Genomic DNA, 20,366 nt, shown 5'->3' on the forward strand with positions numbered 1-20,366 from the left:
AATAACTTTACTTCTGGGAAGAGTTCTGGAATCGCATAAAATGTCTCCAGTGGCCCAAGCTCAATAATTAGCATGCCAAAATGCAGTTGATTAAGCTTAATCTGCCATCTTTAGGAGTTTGGATTTTGAAAGAGGGGAAAATTTTATGTGTTTGCATTGCCGCATCTGTGTAAAACCGAAACTCATCCGCGTAAAATAAAGGTGTCAAATCTGAAACCGTGTACAGTCAAAACCACGTAAAATAAGCCCGTGCAAAACGAGGGTCTATTGTATGTCTGTTAATAAGAATTTTTCAAGTATCAAAAAGTCAACTAGGGATTGTTCTAGTTTTTTTTTTTTTTTTGCTTGTGGTCATTTTTGTGACTTTTATAGAAAACTAATTAAATTTTTGAAAGAAGTTACAATATTTTTTACAATAAGAATGAGATTTTTTTAATAACTGTAATTATTTACAATAAAAGAGATAATTTTAGTTCAGTGGTGTTGTGATCGGTAAATTTTGGGTAACCATTTCCAAAAATTTTGGAAAAACAAAACACATTGTAAAACTGAAAAATTATTTCGCTCAGTCTTCAAAAAATTTTCGTTAAATCCACTATCGCCCCTGTTCAGGGCTTCCACTCCCGTCGCATTTTTCGCAAAATGCAAAAGCACTCTAATTTAGAAAATGAAGCAAGGTACTTTCGCTTTTATGCTCGAAAAAGAAAAGATTCACAATCCGAAAGTGCAAACAAGCATGGCGATATTGAACTTAATCTTTTTATAAATCTTAGCTGGCCTGTTTCAACTGCCACTAGGCACAACAATATTTTGTCCTAACAGGCATAAAGTTTCTCCCCAATAATTGCATTATTAGCACTTTAAAAATCAAACTTGTGTTGAGAACGCAAGTGCTAAGTACGATTCGAAATTTTTTATTTCGAATTGTAAAGAAATGTTAGCTATTTTGTTTTTAACTAGAAATGAAACACATAGAGCAGTGAAAAAAATATGTAAACATATTCATTAACTTTTGTCATTTTTGTATTTTGCTAAAAAGTTATTCTTCCAACTTTAGCTTTATTGCTAAAGAATGTTTGAATTCCTTTAAATCCCTGCCCCTGTTATGAAACAGTTAATGCGTTTGGTGGATAGAAAGTTGAAATGTGTTACATGGAATATTTTTAATGGTGAACATCGCTAGATGATGTTTTTCTCCTTTCATAAATGGAGGACATACTTTATTGTTTTGTAATTTTCAAATCATGAAAAGTAATAAGTTTACTATTTATAATTCAATGTTTTTTGAGTACTTACATATTAACACCACCGTAGCTACTGTTTTGGCAGTTTTTATAATATTTGACAGTTTTGGCTGCTTTCCTTTGTATCCAAAATGGGGAATCCAAAAGGTAACTTTGTTCCCCTGCAAACAACCAATGCCTTTATTCGTCATTAACGCACTTTCTACTGTGGTAGCGTTAATACATTCATACTGTTTTTTGAACTTGTAGTTTTCATGGTTTGTTTGAAATTCAGGTTCACCTGAAATGATAATTTAGTAAGATTTTTAGCAGAGGACACATTTTATGTATGTTTACTTAGTTGTTAGGCTAAAATAGTTAAGAATAATATGAATTTTGAACTTACTTTTAGGCTTTTATTACTGATGTTCATGAAGATGAAGTTACTGTAGCATTTGAAAATGAGTAAGTAGTTTTATACCTTTATTATTTCGACTTATATTCATGTTGTGCAAAATGACTCATATTCTGTTCTTGAAATTGTGGTCAATATCAGTTGTTTGGTCAGTCATACCTTCATATAGACCGAAAAAATCTTGTAATACAAATAGGATCATTATATAGTTTGGGAAAGAAATCATCTCTTCAATTTACAAGAATTAACTGTATTATAGCAATTGAAATATTTCATAATTAAATCATATGCTACAATTCAGTTAGGTGTCAAATTTCTTAGATCTTTTCCTTAAAAATGTCTTGGGTACCAGGCTTTCGTCCAATCAAAATAAGTGATTTAAAAGAATTCAGATAAAATTTTGGAGCAGAAAAAGACATCAAACACTACCTTTTAAAATGTGGGATTACCACAAAATGCTGCAAATTATCAAATAGCATTCCTAATTTCTCCTTTCCCAAAAAGTTTCAATACCCCTCCATGATACTTCTTTTCATGATTTAAATGCATAAATCATGGAAAGAAGTCTTCCTCCTCTCAAAATTTTAAATTTAGTTCCTGCAAACCATCTTTTAATTAACTAACGCTGAAAATATATTTCAGATATATAACTATGGAGGTAAAAAAATGACTGTACTATTTTTTATTGAAAATAAACATGTAAAAAAACAATATTCGTAATGCATAAATATAGATATTAATGAGTATTTGATGATATTTTTCACAAATGTTTATTTAAAGAATATTTTCGAAAAATTGTCCACTAAACAAAAACTCCATTACATAAAAACTTCCTTATGTAGTAGTTCGTAGAATTATGAAAGGAAATTTACAACACTAACAAGACAACTAATTTCAGTTCCATTTATAACTCAAATAAATGTCATTAAATGTGCAATGCTTAGGTGCAAAAAAAAAAAAGCTTAATTTTTTTTTAATGGTTTGTGCAAATAAGTTTTATGTGATGTTTTAACGAAAATTATTTATTTTAAATTATAGATTAAAGAACAAGAAATTGATGATTAAACATTTACATTAAAAAAAACTTGTGCTATCCTTTTTTTTAGTTCAAATTTATAATATAATACGTTCTATAATTACAAAACTTTGTAATTGATTGCATTTAAGTCAATTATTGCACTATATTTTGAACACTTTCTTTTGCACACATGCACAAGTGTCGAAAAATGCGGTTTATTGAAATTTTTAATGAAGAATTTAATTTCTACGTAAAAGATTAAAACAGGGGTGAGAGTGTTTCGGTATTTTACAAAATTTCCGGTATTTTGGGACGTATTTCCGGTATTTTTATGTCCGAAAATACCGGAATTATGTTTTTTTTAAAATTGTTATGCTTTTATCTCCCTACCTCCGCAATTTTTTAAAATTATATAATACTCATCAACTATACCTGCAAGAGCCTTAAGATGGACACCTATCCCTTAAGATGGATAAATGTCAAGGTAATTTGTATAATAATTTGTATAACACCAGCTCAAAAGTAACTTTGTAACCAATTAAAAATTTAATCAAATGTACACACAATATTTTGACTCAGAACTATTTAACCCATTAAGCGCCGCTATATGAACCACATTGAAATTACTTAAGTTTTCATGTGTTTTGATATTCAATACACATCTCTAATCATATGTAGCTGAAATTTCGCAAAAATATTTATTAGGTTAGGAGATATGGTATGGTCCCAAAATGGGAGACTTGGCGTTTAATGGGGACAACATACATATCCCTGCCAATATGTTGATACTTGAATAATTTCTGGCTAAATCCAATTAGAAAGCCCTAAAATCGTTTTTATGTAATTAATATAGCTAGGTATTGGTACTTTATGTACATATTTTACATATTCAAGCTTTAAAATGTAAAACTTTTAAGTTTTCATGACATCCAAAGCTATACATTTTGGGCCCCCTTGCAACAAAAGCCGTGGAGGCCAGCAGTAGAGGCTAGCAGTGTATATTTGCGACATTAATAAGTATTAGTATGCTAGTTATTTTCAATTTCTTGAGCCGTTGGGGCCCTTAAGAACGTCTCTTCCCCCCCCTTCCTATGCCCTTACATCACTCCGCGTCTGGTTTTCATTCGTGTTGAATTCCTTTTTCTTATACATTTTTGTACAAAATGGAACTTTTCCCACACATTTTACTACCTTTTAGCAAAAAGCCTTAAGATTTTCATACACTAAAAGGGAAGAGGTAGCTTTTTTCTATTAATCATGTAGGGGGATCTAGCAATGGTAAATGACAAGGACATGGAGCACTATATAAAATGTATCTTATAAAATGAAACTAAGATATTTTTTGGGCTCCCTGATGGTGTAATTGTGTTATTATAGGCAAGGGTTTTTTTTGCAGTTAACATTTCGGTTGCTTCACAACATGTTTGATGACATGATTTATTCATTATCATAATGTTTTTAGAGATAAATGTCTAGCATGCTTCGCATTGAGGAATTATCAAAGGTCATAGTTTCTCCGATTTCATCCAACAAATTACGATAAATGGTAAAAATATAAAGTGAGACAGTTATCGCATTACATCTGATCTAAACGATTTCGATTAAAGTTTTTTTTCTCAACTATCTGAAAAGAATTTGCCGATTCACAAACAAGTGATCCTGCACTCATCTTCTTGTTTTAAGCTAAAAAATATTATTTTAATAGTGTTTGAAGCTCGTAGCAAATAAAAAAATTCTTACTACATTTTTTATTTCAAAAAAAAAAAAAAAATGAAGAAATTTCTCTATTGAAATTCAACCTCCCTAATTGAAGGGGGAGCGCCCTCAAGGGGGAGGGGAGCATGGAGCTGACTGAGCTATAAAATTATTTTATGGTGGGGGGAGGAATAGTTTTAAAGGGAATTTGAACTTCTTTTACGGAAATTTCTTTCGTGATCTGTAGAAATTCAGAGAGATGCGTCATCCTCCTTAGGGAGTATTGGCACCCCTGTTTCTCCAGAACTTTCTTCTAAACGAATGAAATGTTACTTCTTTTGATAAAAGCACCTGCTCTTGACCTTGAACAATAAAAGAGTGTTTACAATGAGAAACTACAAAGGGGGCTGTGGCTTCAACAGGAAAAAAAGGGAGAGTTCATTCATGCAAAATGGGTGAAGACGATTTCTACTGGGCATGACTTGCTCTGCTAATCAGAACACGCCAAGTCTCCCATTTTGGGACTTCAGTAAATAAAGTCCTCTAAAACTACTTTAAATTATTTTTCTTGGGCCCTGTTTGTTGTGATTTGAAAAAAGGTCTATTGAACTTCATATTCCATGTTCCTAATTTCCTGCATTTGCATTTATTACTTTTAGGGAATTTTTTCCCCGTGTAATGCAAAAACAAGAATTTTTTGCAAAATTTAAAAAATTTTCAAAAAGGAATTTACATTCCAAACCTTTTTGAAAAAATTACCAGTGAAGTTTGGTTCTCTATCATTCATTTTAAAAAATTTCAAAATGATATCTTAATTACTTGATGAAGAAAAAAATCTTAATTGAAGGTTCCCAAAATGGGAGACTTGGCGCTTAATGGGTTAATACTATGGCAAAGGTGCGCTTAAGTAATAGGAGCCAAAGATTACCCCCCCCCCCCCGTTCTCGCTTTGAAACTTTCAGGTATTTTTTGATGAACTCACAATCACCCCTGTTAAAATCAGCTGTATAAATAAGCTACAGATATATTTATACCTGAATGTTCTATTGAATAAATATATTAAGTAGTCAAAAAATGTATAATTTTGACACATTTTGTTCTGAAGAATTCCACTTCTATGTAACTAGATTAAAATCAGCTGCATATTTAAGCCGAATGTTCACACTGAATCACGTGTTCAATGTAAAACATTACTTCGATACATTTTATTCTGTTTTTGATGTTTTTCTCACAAAATACAATTTTTCTAAAAATATAGTTTTGGACACTTTCGAACAGTTTGGACAGGATGGTAAAAACCAGGGATTTTTACCGCAGTGTTCAAAACCTTGCCAACCCTGCTTTTTATATCTGAAATTTGACTATTAACATTGTTTAGGCATATCCAACACATTTAATGTGAATATCATATTAGATTCCTAAGTTTCACACAATACTTCTTTAAACAGGGTTCGTACACTCCTTCAAAACTCCTCCAATACTCCTTCATTTAGGAAATTTTTTTGAAGGGCCCTTCAAACTCCTTCATTTGGGTTTTAACTCCTTCAAAACTCCTTCTTTTTTTGTTCAACACTACATAATCTTTCTCCATGACAGTAACTTAAAATACTTCGATCGACAACTTAACTTCGTCACAAAGGCGAAGGTATAAGAGCGATTTTAATGTAGTAATATCGTACATTTATTTTTTTTCATCAAGATGTGATTAACAAATTGGTCATAGAAGTCCTAAAAGTTGAAGGTGAGAATATTATTAGATGGCTAAGACATTTCATAAGTGAAGTAAAACCTGCTTAAATGGTCCTTGGTTATTTTTTCAAGTTTTATGATTATTGCTTTTCTCTCCACCACACTCTCAGCAACAAAAGTCAGTTTGTCTAATTATTATTTAAATATTTAAAAATACATAAGCAGAGTACTATATTAAGTGATTCTATTAAAAAAACAATTGTTTAGCAAATCGCTGTTATGATATTGTAAAATGTGTCGTCCACAAGTGATGTCATGCCTTGAGGGGTAGACGGGTTCATGAAATTGTGACAAGGTGAAGAGACAAAAAGTGACATCAGACAGTTACTATAACAAAATGTTTATAAAAAATATTACATGTGACAAGAGGAAGAAAAAGATGAAGTGTGGCGCTTTGTGACGAAGGCAGAAGGGGGTCAAAGTCAAACATGCTGAAAAAAAAGTGCAACATCATTTAAGGACAGCCTATTAGTACTCCTTCAAAATCTCCTTTTGCTCCTTCAAAACTCCTTCATTTTATTTCTGAAATTAAGTACAAACCCTGTTAAATATGTGATCAAAATATACAATTTTTGGGCAAAAACTTATTGTTTTGTATATATATGGTTGGTTATACAAGGTGTATTCCGAAAGTAATGCAATGGTTTTTTCCAGGCCGCTTTTATTAGTCGGAGTATAATTGAACTATTTGGTTTAGGTGAGGAGGACCCTCAGGTAGTAAAAACCAGTTTCCGATTCTCCGAGCTGTGGAAGTGGCCGGATGTAAGTTAATGTTAACTGCACATTGACCGTGTCACAGAAAAAATGGTACTCGATTAAGTTTTGTTGCTTAACCAACAAAAGTCCTGGCCTCGCGCCCGGGAGGCTTCTTTTGTTCCCTCGGATTAAGGCAGGCCTGAAAATGAGCCCATTTTTTATCCGTAGAAGAGATCCAGTCAGCCGTGACGAAGACCTTAGGGAAGATCCCCAAAAACGCCTTTCATAGCACTTGCCAGTCATGGCAGAGACGATGGAAGAAATGTGCTGAAGCCCAAGAACATTACTTTGAAGAATTTTAAGTGTTTGTGCAAATCTGTTCAATAAATTACTTTTGAAATAGGCCCTGTATATATACATAGTGGAATACACACAGAAAAGTATTTTAGATGAGTATAAATTTTTGAAATAAATACCCAGGTAAGTACCCATTTTGGATATTTACCCGGTAAATACTCTTTTTGGGTATGTACCCCTAAAATAAATATCCGCATATTTTACATCACTAACCCAAAACTAAGTTTTTAATAAAATTGTATTTTGTCCGATATCAAATACAGAACAAAATTTTTTATATTAAGATTTCATTGAATGTGAACATTCAAATATATATATTTAAAAACATAAAAATATTTTTTATATAGCTGGTTCTAATCTAGTCGCATAGAAGTTTCAATTAAAGATTAAAAATTTCAAAATAGTAAGCAAATTTTCCTACATATTTATATATGTATGCAAATGGGGGTATTCAAAACACTATTAATAGTGCATTAATATTACATTTTGCCAATCTTCCTTCATTGTTGGTGACAGTGTTAATGTTTTACTGTATTAATGTATTTACTTCTCCAAAAACATTTTCAGCATTTGTGTAAGATTCCCTCACCTTGTTAAGGATACCTTCATTAATCAAAATTATATATCTCGGAGATTTTTTGTTGAACTGATTGAAAGAAAGGTTGACATAATTGGAAGAATTTACACTTTTTGAAAATTCTTGGCTTCATGATTTGTATCATTGCATTTTAAACCATCCTGTGATGAAAAAAAAATGAAGAAATGAGCTCCAAAAAGTTGATTATTAATGTTCAACTTCTCTTATAAATATTTTTCATTTTCCTATATTTTGAAGGTTAGGACAGTTTTCATGAATATTTTAAACTCTCTGGAATGAGTTTTGATATTTTTAAACTTAAAAGTACCCCCCCCCCCTTTTTTTTAAACATACCAGTATTGGGCACATGCACAGCAGAGTCCAAAATTCTGTGCCATGCCTGAGATTTCAATTCTTTTGCATCCTGCTAATATTTCACTTATTCTTAAAGTTACAAGCTATTTTATCTTATTGTACCTGAAAACTGCTTTGCTTATTTTCTGTTTTCTTTTTTTCTTTTTCTCCTCTGTTTTAGTTATTAAACTAATGGTAGTTTTTAATTTATCTTATTTTAAAATGTTTTTAAATGCATTTAATTAAGTTTGGATCCCAAGTTTCATGATATTCCACTATTTATACTTACAATTTGTACAGCAATGGCAGTTTCTCTTGTTTTGGTAAGAGCTTTTTTTTGTTTTCTAAGAACAGATTAGGAAAAACAATGAGTTATATATTTGTGTGGCAGCAATGTTATTTTACCTGTGAAATTTTTAGGATTAATAGTAAGAATCTTAACTCTGATCACCTTTCTTTTGCCTCTGAATAAATTTGAAAAAATAGAAAAAATTCAGTTTGTAAATTGGAAGAGTTTTGTAAGTTGTATTATTAGCACTCACATCATAGTTTATCTCCAAAAATATACTCTTGCATGATTGCTTTTCATTCAAATAAATTTTATTGGCTTGAAAGCAAGTTTTATAAAATTACAATCGCGATGATTCCCATCCAATACCAGCTTTTTATGATGTGAATTTATGAAATGGATTTTGCAGTTGGCAGCCTGAAAGCAAGTTTCCTTTTCAAAGGGTTAGGTTACCTCCTGCACCACCTAAAGATGACAAGCCTATTAGTATGACGGAAGGTCAAGAAGTTGAGGTTTGTATCTTTTAAAAATATTTTTTGCATTGTGCATTCAGTTCTTTAGAGCAGTTAAAACATTAAATTTGATTTGAGATCCTAAAAATGTCTTATAAGAAGAAATTATATTAAGAAATAATATTTTACTTTTTGTCAATGAACTGATTTTATCTATTGCATTATAATTTTCGGGGCTTAGGGTCACAAAAATGTAACTACTTTTTCTTTTTCTGTTACTTTTGGGTGTAGGCATATCAAACTTGGAGGTGGACACGTATGCCCACCTGCCTCAAGTTCTGATTTGTGCATGCGTATTTGCGTATAATGTTTATCTTGTGTATTGAAACATAATCGTAACAGCTGATACGTCTTTGTGTCATTGAAAATTTATGGTGACCTGTTTGTGTGACTCCAAGCCCCTGAATTACAAGTATAGCTACAGTTTAAAATAAAATGTTAGCCTTTCTTAATATTTTTGAAATTTACGTGTGTTTGATTCTTCAGACTTTTTTTTATTTATTGAAAATGTGTTACTTCAAATCATTTGATATTTTTATCTTCTTTATAAATGTAAAATGCATCATCTTTGTGAACATTGTACTCTAGAACTCTCCAATGTTTAAAAAAAATTCATTTAAAAAAGAATCCTTAGTGAAAATGCCTTCTTTAACGGGGGTGGAGACAAAAATAAAGAGATCAGGGAAATGTTGTGGAATTTTGTAAAAATAATTAAAAGGTTCATGGGTAATTTATTAAACGAGAAAAAAAATCGCATTAAAAATTGAGTAATTCCCTCTTAAAGGACATCGTTTTGGCTAATATTATATATATATATATATATATATATATATATATATATATATATATATATATATATATATATATATATATATATATATAAATGCAGTGCCCTTATGTTTGCAATCGTAATACTCGAAGTAGTCTATGGATTTTCTTGGAATTTTTGCATACTGTTTCTTTTGTGTAGAAGAATTACTGTGAAAGCTTTTTATCCCAAAATTCTGTACGTTTTGCAAAGATTAATTAAACTTGTTGGCATTAGGCCGAAAGAACTTAATCACTCATCTAATATCTAAAAGTGCAGCTTCCGATTATATTTCCTTGAGGCTTAAATGGAAATAGCTATGTTTGACTAGTGAATTTTGCATTTTAGTTAGTGACTTTAGTAGATTAATGAATTTTGCAGTATTGTTAAGTGAGAACTAAAATGAATATTAAGCTTGTTGACCAAGGACAATAACAAATTCGATTCTTTTAATCATTTATTTTAAAATACGTCAAATATTTATCATTTTAACAGCAAGAATAATTACAAAAGTGTTAAAATTTTTGATAATAAAAGAAAAATAGTCCAACCAGCAGCTCTTTTCAATATTTTGCTTTCTGTTTTCAAAACGTTTTTCAAATTTTTCTTACTATGATGTAACACACATATCATATAAGCATATTTATAGAAATAACAGCAACAAATGCATTTACAATGTAATGTGTATTTTTCCATCGTTTCAGTTTCATTTACCATATTATTTGGCAATATGATGATTTAAAATTTTTAATGCAATGTTTTCATTATATTTCAAATGCAGCTTACTTAGTTTTGATTTTTTTTTTCACATCGCCTTCCTTAGTATGAGTCACTCACTAATAATCATCTGTAATGCCTCCCTTGATTCCAAATAAATGAAGGCGTGAAACTTTGGACAACGTTTTACTTCCCACTTCTCGCTTTGACTTTCACGGTATCACTTTATGGCAATTTGTTTTTTCAAGTACATGTTTTTAGTCTTTTCTAATGGGTCCTCATATTGTTCTTTCAAGTTTGGCATCCCTGCATATTTTGCTATTTCTTTGTATGTCAGTATTGAGTTCATTCAAAAGTCACATTTGCTAGAATTCAAACTTTTATAAAAAGTTTTATTTTTTAAATTTGCCAAAATAAAATAATTATCCAACTTTTTCTAGATTTTTCAATCAAATTCATTCTTTTACAGTCGGACCTCCATATATCAAAGTAGCATCTTGCAGAGAAAAACTTCGATATATAAAAATTTTGATGCATAGAAGTGATCTTAATTTTATCATAATTACTTGGAAAACATTAAAGTTACATTTAATTGTTTAAACTCCATTTCTAATATGTATTATAATTAATAAGAAACATTTATTGGTCATAGCTTTTGGATTAACAGTAATCCAGACATAGGTTGCAATCATCACATAAAAATATTTTTAAAAAGAAAAAAAAAACTATGAAAGCCTTGATGACTAGCCAGTTTTACGAAAAGTTCACTAGAAAATGACTGCATTTATTGAACCTACCAAAAATTTCCTTAGAAAATTTTTTTGCCAAATCCAGGATGTAATATTTGAATCACCTCTAGCATTTCATTTTTTGATGGCATGGGATCATTTAGTTTTTCACTGAAGCTGAGCAGATTTAGGAATGAACAACAGAAAAAAAAAAGGAGTAGCTGCAAATTAGTTTTACAAAATGAGTTGCAACATAAAATTAAAAGAAACTTGTTTTTTTTTTCCTCTAAAATTCACAAGTTCCTACATAGGTTGATTTTTTTTTAGTTATTTGTTTTTTAAACCACTTGCATGTTTTAATTTAATTTTTTCTTTGGAGGAAGAGAGGGGGAGGGTTAGAGAAACAATACTTTATTTTTATTTTTTGAACTCTAATGTCTTTAATTAAATTATTTTCTCATTGGTTCTTGTTTTCCTTCGAAAATTGAATAGTTGTTCATCTGTATTTATCTGGTCTTAAGATGTACTAGAAACTGAAAAATTACTAAGATTATTTTGCTGAAAACTTTAATATGACATCTCTAAATATCTTTAAAGGTTTTTTCTCGAGCAAATGAACAGGAAGCGTGTGGATGGTGGCGTGCTGTGGTAAAAATGACCAAAGGAGATTTCCATGTGGTGGAATATTTAGGCTGGGAAACAACATATACAGAAATTGTGCCTAGTGACAGGTTACGTCTAAAAAATACTAAGTAAGTTGTTGTACTGTTATTATCTTTTTTGTATTTTAACAACTTGTTTCATGTACTTTGTTATTTTGAAAAAAGGAGACTTTTCACACTGAAAGTTCTTATCTTTCAATTTGATTTCACCAGAGCTGCGTTCTTCTGTTTCATCCCTATGAATTTCAAAGCAGATATGAAGTTATTTTCAATTTATAACTGCAATAGGTATTTTTTCGTGCAGACAGTCTGTGCTGTAATTGGAAAGAAAAAGATGATTTGAAACCAATTTACATCACTGTTGCTTTATTTTTTGAAAACTTTATATTTCAGGCGACTGCATCCCTCCCTCCCAACTGCAGCAGTGCAGATAGTGAAGCTTATCTCAAATTTTTTTTACTACAGTCGTATTCATTTGTAATAAGCCCTGATTTAACAAGAACTAGATTTAATGAACAAGATTTAACAAGTTATTCAGAACTTAATCAAGAATAAATGATTAACAGGGCTGGGTGATGTAAAAATTTCAGTATCATGAAATATCATTCTCCAGATATATAGATTTCCATCGATCTATGCCCATGAAGGTGATATTTTCTGGGGATTTACAGCAAAAGGTTCTGTGTAAAGTCATCTGTGTAAAGTCAAAACTCATCTGTGTAAAATAAAGGTGTCAAATCTTAAACTGCGTGTAATCAAATCTGTGTCAAATGAGAGTCTACTGTATATTAATTCCTTTCAGCAAGATTATTAATAACTGGTTTCCTTCAAAAAATTTGGTGCTTTGTGATAGTTCAACTCGCTTACAGATTTGTTTGATCTCTCAAGTTTTGCATGATAATATGTATCAAGTAAATTCATTTTTTCAGTTAATGATCATAATTTAGGAAGTCTTTAAATTTCATGATATTTTTGGGCATAATCTGAGGTATTTTGCATCATTATTTTTTCATTCACTTCTTGAGCAGTTTTACCAATTGTCTTCAATTCAAGTGTGTCACTTGATTGTCAAAAAGAGTCATGCAATTTTACTAACTTCTTCATCAATACTTTTATATTGCATTTATGAAATTTAGATTTCATTAAATTGAAATCATTACATAGCGCATTCTAAAGTATAGAAACTGTTATCAAAGGTTTTCAATAAACACATTCCAAATATACCGTATCTGTTACAATCCGATATCTTCTACTGAAGTAATGGTGAATTTGTAGTTAAACATTTAGATTTTAAAACGGCACAAGATTTTTAAGGTTCATTGAGTACGGTGCATAGCTCTGGGTGCAATAAATCTAATTCCAGGATAAAGGGTTTTACGTTGGACTATTTAAAATAAGTTCAAGAAATTCTTGATAATGATCTCTTGAGTAGGAGTCGGATGGCAATTTCTTAACAGCTTGCTTTCTATAGTCCTTTACATCTGGCACTTTTCCTTATTATTGAGTCTTGTAATGCATTTATTCTTATCAATGAACTTCCAGCAGGCATCTGTTACAAAGAAGTACTTTTGCTGCAGAAGAGTACCCTATGCATTTGTTAAGAAGTTCTGTCAGAAACTAAACAAACCTACTTTCCCGTATACCAATATCGACTTTCTAGTATCTGATCAATATTCTCAAAATTAGCTAAAATCGCATATTATTTCAAACGTAACTTGTTAACATTTTAATCTGATTTCTAGAAAAAAAATATGCCTTCCTTATCTGAAGAAATAAATGAGTAAAGAATATTTAAGGTAGTAGCACCTTTTAAACAAAGCAGCTAATATAATTTTTCCATTAAAAAAATCTTCAATCACTTTCAAAAAGAAATAAAAAAGAATGAAAAAAAAATAAGCTCATTAAAAAAAATACATAATGTCAAAAATAAAAATTTGTTTTTTCACTGTTGCCAAATTTTGTTTTGAAAAATAAGTAAATGTACCTTTAAGATAATCTTTAAAAAAAAAGAACAAAATGACAGCTTAAAGAAATAATTTTCATTATATAAAAAAAAACGTGTGCGCATATCTTTTTGTAGAAACTTAATGAACTCCAAATTTCTCTGCCAAACACTTTAAAATTTAAGCATGAAAATAAAAACAAATCTTATCAACAATAATTATTTCAAAGTAGAAACCATGGCTGCGGAGTCAGAACCAATTTCATTTTGGGGTGAAAGAGTCAGATTCCGCAGTCGAAGGTTTTTAATTCAAAGAGTCGGAATTGGTCATTTTCCCTTAAAATCTGCAACTCTGCCATTGTTAGTAGAGATGGTGTCGGACTTATTTTTTGATAAAAGAGTTGGAGTCGGTCATTTCCCCTCCATGTCTACATTTTCCCCAAAGCTACGTAGTCAGAGCTGGAGTCATGGAGTCTGAGTCCGGCTATTTTCCAGGTGTAGGAGTCGGATTCGGAGTGGACTGCCCTAAACTTCTAGGAGTCAGAGTTAGGAGTTGTTTATCAAGCTGTTTCCAACAAAATTTGTTTGAAGTAAATCCGCCTTTAAGTTCAGGATCTATATTGACTTAGTTTCACCGTAGGTGCCAGAGCTAAAGGTTTTAAACTGTTTAAATCAAAATCATTTTCTACACATGCTCTTCTTCAAAAACTTTCTTACAAAGTTTGTTTGAAGCAAATTCTCCTCTAAGTGTTCGGAGTTTGTATTTGCCTTGAGTTTCTCCGTAGGTGCAAATGTTAAGTTTTTTTGAACTGCTCAAAATGGAAAGAAAAATTGTTCAAATCAAATATGGGGAGCGGGCATACAGACCTTCAAACCGATAGACATTTCCCCCCTCTCAATACCCTACTTTCCAATTTTTAAATTTTCAATATTTATTTGATTATCTTATTTTTAATTTTTGACTTTTTTTGTTTTTAGCTATACAGTTGACGTTCGTTATAACGACCCCAATCCTTCAAACGAAATCGGTCGCTATAACAAGAGGTCGTAATAACGTAATGCAAGTTGTTAAGTCGTTTTTGGAAATGCAGGAATAATTTCTCATAGTTATGCTTCATTTTAGAAGATAATCAAGAAACTAACAAAATAATTTTTTAAAAATTGCGTGAGTTTTTTTTTTCTTTTTTAAAGTTTTATGCTACAATTGTAGAAGCTTTCCTCTTTTTTAGACTTTTTCCTTTTGTGATGTCTATCATTTGTGCGCTATTTTCATTATTTCTTTTACCTTATACTAAAAAATAATTCATTTAAATGAACATATTTTACCTTTAGAAACGTATAGTGTTAAAACATTAGTTTTCGGATAGTTAGTCCTGAGATTAGAACAAAAATTTAAACTTAGTTTTGGACGTTATATTGGAATGAACGGTTCAGTTCGGACGCTCTAATGGACAGTAAAATAACATTGCATCTATGGAATTGGAAATGGGACTTCATGCATCGGTCGCTATAATGGAAAGGTCGCAGTAATAGAAGGTTGTTATATAGAGCGTTGACTGTATTTTTAAGATGCATTAAACCTTCTTTCTTGCTTTTTCCTTCTTTTTCAAACTTTTTCTGGGAAAGTAGGCTAAAAATGGCACCAATAATCAATTCCATAAGGTTATGTTGACATTCCAGAATAAATCATTTCTTAATTTTTTTGTACCAGTTTTGATGCCTTCCCGGTCGAAGCGCAACACTTCAATTTACAAAGAATTATGCAGAATTGCATTCATTGCAACATTTCAAAAAAAAAAAAAAAAAAAAATGTATATTTACATAATATATTTCATAGCAAATGTAATTTTGAAACTTTACATAAAAATAGCAATTTTACAATGTAATTAATTTCTGTTAATGGAAAAGCAATCATATTTGTGATAGTTGGGTCCTGTGTCAGTACACCGTACTTGTCAACTCCACTGCGTTTAACGGGAGACTTACATGTTTCCATCTCCTGAGTTCCGTTACTTACCATTTTCTCCTGTTTTTGCAGTCATTTAAATCAATCATGAAAATGTTTTACTTTCTTCTCAATAGATGGTGTTCATTTCTAGTCGTCCACCAATGTTAGGGAAAAGTAGAATTCCACATTGTGATTAAAAATGTGAATTGAAACCAGTTTTCTCCCCAGGGAAGGGAATTGTATGACAATTATGCTGGAGAGTGGCAAAAAAAGTTTTGTGCCTCAGCTTGCAGCAAAACAAAATTAAAGGGCGATTCTGCATCCAAGCATAGTATGTAGGTATGCCAGAAAAGAGTAGCTGCTAAGCATTCTATATTCCCCGTATCTATTTGTATGCTGCAAAAATTCGTTTTTTCTTTTGGAAAATCTATTTCCAATTTTTCAAAAAAAAAAAAAAAAAATGTACTGAAGGAATTAACTTGTTCAAGAGTCTTACTTAAAATAATTTTTCCAATTATTTACTCATTTAGCAAGGGTAGGAGCTGTCCTAAAAATCCTAAAATTTCATATTTTGTCCTACAATTACGAGTTTTGTCCTAAAATTGCTAAAATTTTAATTTTTTTGGTCCTTGTTTCCATTGTTTTAGTCTTTACGTTGTCAAAATAATGAGTTTTTAAACTGCAAAACTTGCACTCTTTTCCCCCTATCACATCAATAATTACGGGCACCTGCGTGAAAAAAGCTGGAGAGTAAATCTTGTGCGTTTTCCTCTTCAAGTAACGATTTAAAAAAATTGCATGCATAAATTTCTGCTTCTTTTAATAATTTTTTTTAGGATTTAATTTTTCTTTCCTTTTTTTTTTTAAATTTTTTCATTTTGTATGTGACATTACATTTATTTTTTGAGACTTGATTTATGGCTCACACCCATATGCCACAGTTGTTTCCTTTTACCTTATAGAAATTAAAAAGGGTAATATAAAATAATAAAACATTCCAGAAGATGTGAACATACTGAAGTCCCAAGACCTTAAAATTTTGGACTTCATACTGTGCTTCCTGTGCTATTTTGTTCTGGAAGTTTCTGTATTTTTGTAAAAATTCTTATATTTCTCTCAAAAAATTCCTATATTGTTACAAAATTTCTTATTTTCCTTAAATTCCTAAATTTTTTTTAAAATGGTTTCTGTAATTTCCTATGTTTCTTTTTGGAAAATGTCAGTTCTGGGCCTGCATATATTCGTTTTCAATTGTATGGCACTGCAAATGATGTACTACTTGATAATTATCTAACATGAAGAAATCTTTTTCAGTCAACCCATCACAAAAGGAACATTTCATCAGTTTGAGATTCCCGTACCTGAAGATGTGCAAGAATAGTAAGTATAAATTTGTCTGATTTGCTCCGAGTTTAAAGGGTTCTAGTTAAATTTTGTACCAAGGAAGTATTTTAAACATCCTGCATATTTTAAGAGAAAAGCTTAAACTCATAATGTATGACTTGACATTGTCATCAGTTTATTATTGTTATTGTTATTCTTTTAATTTTTCTTGTTCAGTAATTTTTTTTTGTATAATATTTTTCCTCATTTAGTGCCAAGGTTGATTCAGCACATAAAGAGTTTAAGAAAGCAATTGGTGCTGCAGTATGTAGGTACAACCCAGAGAAGAAAACTCTCTTATTCATAGTAAGTTATGAACATTGTTCATTATTATGTGCATTATTAGTATTTTCTGAGAATGCATAACAAGGACGGATCCAGAAGTATTTGGGGGGGGGGGGGGATTCTTTTAATTGACCTCTTACAACACGTCTGATTTATACAGGCTTGGGGGGGGGGGGGATGCCACTGCATTTTTATCTAATACAACTAAAACAGATTTCCAAGAAGTCCCCAAAATTATTCCTTTCCTTTTCCTTGGAAGAGGTGTTCAAAACTTTCGTAAAAGTTCTGGGAGAATTTTTCGAAACCATCTTCTAACATCATCGAAGATAGTCTTTAATTGAGCTTTTTGAAATTTCAGTTTCAATAAATTACCAGAGGATAGTCACTGAACCCATTCTTTCTATTAACACTACCTGAGAAGTCTGCAATCGCCTCTTTAAGAATTAAATTTTGCAAAAGTCCCGGGGGAAGGCTTCCAAACTTTTCTCTTAACATCGCCAAAGATCTACTAATTGATAGGTAACTTCTTTTTTTTTTGTGCACATGCAAGCTTTGAACACTTTCATGGCAGCAGGTGTTGATTTAAATCAACTTGATTAAATCAAGTGATTTCTTCAATGACAGCATGTTTAAATTAATCCGCATCTTGATTGTATACATAGTTCAGCAAAACCTTTGTCTTTCAACTTGTTTTATGTTTGGCTCGTAGATTATTCATACAGCCCCGCCCTCTCTCCCCCCAAAAAGGTGCATTTTTCTGTTATACTTTTCATACATGCAGGCTGAACATTCAATGTATTTTTCACTTAAGTTCCACTCACGTATTTCGTGTGTTGTTAGTTGCTATATATGTATATAACTGGTAACTTCAATCCATTTTAAGTAAATATTCTAATTTAAAAGCATTAAATAGGATTTAAATTTCGTGTTTTATATATCTTTCAAAATTGTGGTTGCTGGTGATAGATAACTTAGTTGTTCTTGTCCCATAAGAGTTTGTTTTGTTGCTACCATATATATTAATTAACAAAGTTTCAGGTATATTTCTTACATACCAAATATATCATACTATTCAGTTTTATTCATATTTTATTCTGAGAGAGAAAAAAAACTTTTGATTCATATGTGATTTTTGCTTTTGTATTACCTGCATAAATTCTTTATTTTTTTCTTGTATTAGAATTAGTTTCATAAGATAATATAAGTACAGTCAGACCCCTATTTAACGAATTTTGCGATTTAGAGAAATTTTTTTCCCTGACTAAAACCCCTATTTACCGAATAATAAACCCTGAATTAACAAATTATTTTAACAGCCAAAAAAAATTTTTTTTTGGTTAATTTGAGTTCGGAAATATTGGATTATTTTCCATACGTTAAATCCATATTGTTCGAAGCAGAAAAAGACTTTTCCTTTAATCGGCCTTTTTTGACGGGCGAGGAGACAATTCTGATGCAGAAAGCTCATGAAACTCCCATTAAAACTTACTTTTTCAAATGCTTTACATGGCCTGGAACCTGTAAAAACATATCTCATGCAGCAAGCTGCAAATGACACAGTATTTTCTTCTCTCCATCAAGTCGAAAGATAACTATTTTGAGTCGAGTATCAAGGAAATTGTCAAACATCTATTACTCAGTAGTTTAAAATTTCAAATTAAATAGTGTGCAATAAGACGTGAAATGCTGAATAAAAAGTGTACTCTTACTAATTATGGATATTTTTACGCAGTTGCTAATTAGGGGTTTAAGATGAGGTAAGTGCAGTTTGAAAAAAAAAAAAAAAAACACACACACACACACCGATATAAAACTAATGTATAAAACTTTCGGTCCTGATGAATTTGTTCAATCCTTGTCCGACTGTACCAATCTTCCTAATATGCCAGAAAAAGTATCCCGTTTTGATTCTTTATCTAAAAATTTTGCTTTGATTCTTTATCTAAAAGTGTTTGATTCTTTATCTTTAAATTATGCTTAGATGTATTTTATGTATTAATTAGATGACAACAATGTTATAATGTTTAAAATTATTTTTCTAATAGCATTCAAATGCTTTCTTTTAACATTCTTTCAGTTTTTAGTTTGCACATAAGCTGTAACTTTTGTGAAATGAAACTAACTTTTTGTGAAATGAATTAAAAAGCAACCTTTTAAGCTTTGGGTTAAAAAGTTGAGATTTTTGGTTTACATTTTGAAATTTCACAAAAAAATTTAATTTTTCACAAAAGTGTTTTAAAAATTTTCAAAAAACCGATCCTGCAAAAAATTCTGAATAGATATTTGTTAGTCTTTATTTTTTGAATACAGTGAAGCACCGTTTGTACGTTTTTCCAGAGACTGTATGAAAAAAGCATATAAATGAAAAAAAAAGAAGGAAAATAAGTATATGTTAATGTGTATTAGACTCTGCAGGGGTCAATTTAAGAAATGTATCCTTGATTAAAACATAAAAGAGAAACATAAACGATCACTCACTGTATTAAACTTTTATTGTTGTTTTAGATCAATGGTAGTTAATCTGATCCTTACCGCCCACTATTGAAAATTGATATTGAAACTTTTATAAACTGGAACTTAATTGGCACTTTTTAAAAACATTTTGTAAAAACCACGCCTCCATTCCTAAATAGTCCTTAAAAGAGCTCATGTTTTCCTTGAATAGTCCTTAAAAAATAATTTCAAATTTTGTGTAAGAACCATCATAATTATTATAGTCTGAATGAATTTTCACCATTCAGCCAAGCCAAAGCTTCGACGAAGTAAAGGAAGCTTTGTCCCATCTCTAATTTAAACCCAAAGTTGAGTCAATGCACAAAAAAGAAAAAAATCATTCATTAACAAATCTTCATTTAACAGATGTTTTGTTGCAATGGTAGCAACCTCTAAAATCTTCAAATTTTTAATTTTGCCACTTGCATCCCCTTGCTTCTCACTACCTCAAGTACTGTTCAATTATAATTTCCAACCCTAATTAACTGTTCGTAAATAATCTAACCTACATAAAT

General features: G+C 30.7%; 1 protein-coding gene across 4 annotated transcripts in view; it reads left to right on the forward strand.

The window, feature by feature from the left end:
• The window catches only part of LOC129218574 (fragile X messenger ribonucleoprotein 1 homolog), an 83,056-nt gene that overhangs the window by 13,103 nt on the left and 49,587 nt on the right, over window positions 1-20,366 (forward strand). For all 4 annotated transcript variants that reach the window (XM_054853206.1, XM_054854545.1, XM_054853870.1 and 1 more), the window contains exons 2-6: window positions 1,636-1,688; window positions 8,783-8,885; window positions 11,736-11,890; window positions 17,005-17,070; window positions 17,286-17,379. In XM_054853206.1, coding sequence (XP_054709181.1) covers window positions 1,636-1,688; window positions 8,783-8,885; window positions 11,736-11,890; window positions 17,005-17,070; window positions 17,286-17,379 — 471 coding nt within the window. The remainder of the gene's footprint in view (window positions 1-1,635; window positions 1,689-8,782; window positions 8,886-11,735; window positions 11,891-17,004; window positions 17,071-17,285; window positions 17,380-20,366) is intronic.

Source organism: Uloborus diversus, chromosome 1, assembly GCF_026930045.1.
Source record: "Uloborus diversus isolate 005 chromosome 1, Udiv.v.3.1, whole genome shotgun sequence".
NCBI lineage: Eukaryota > Metazoa > Arthropoda > Arachnida > Araneae > Uloboridae > Uloborus > Uloborus diversus.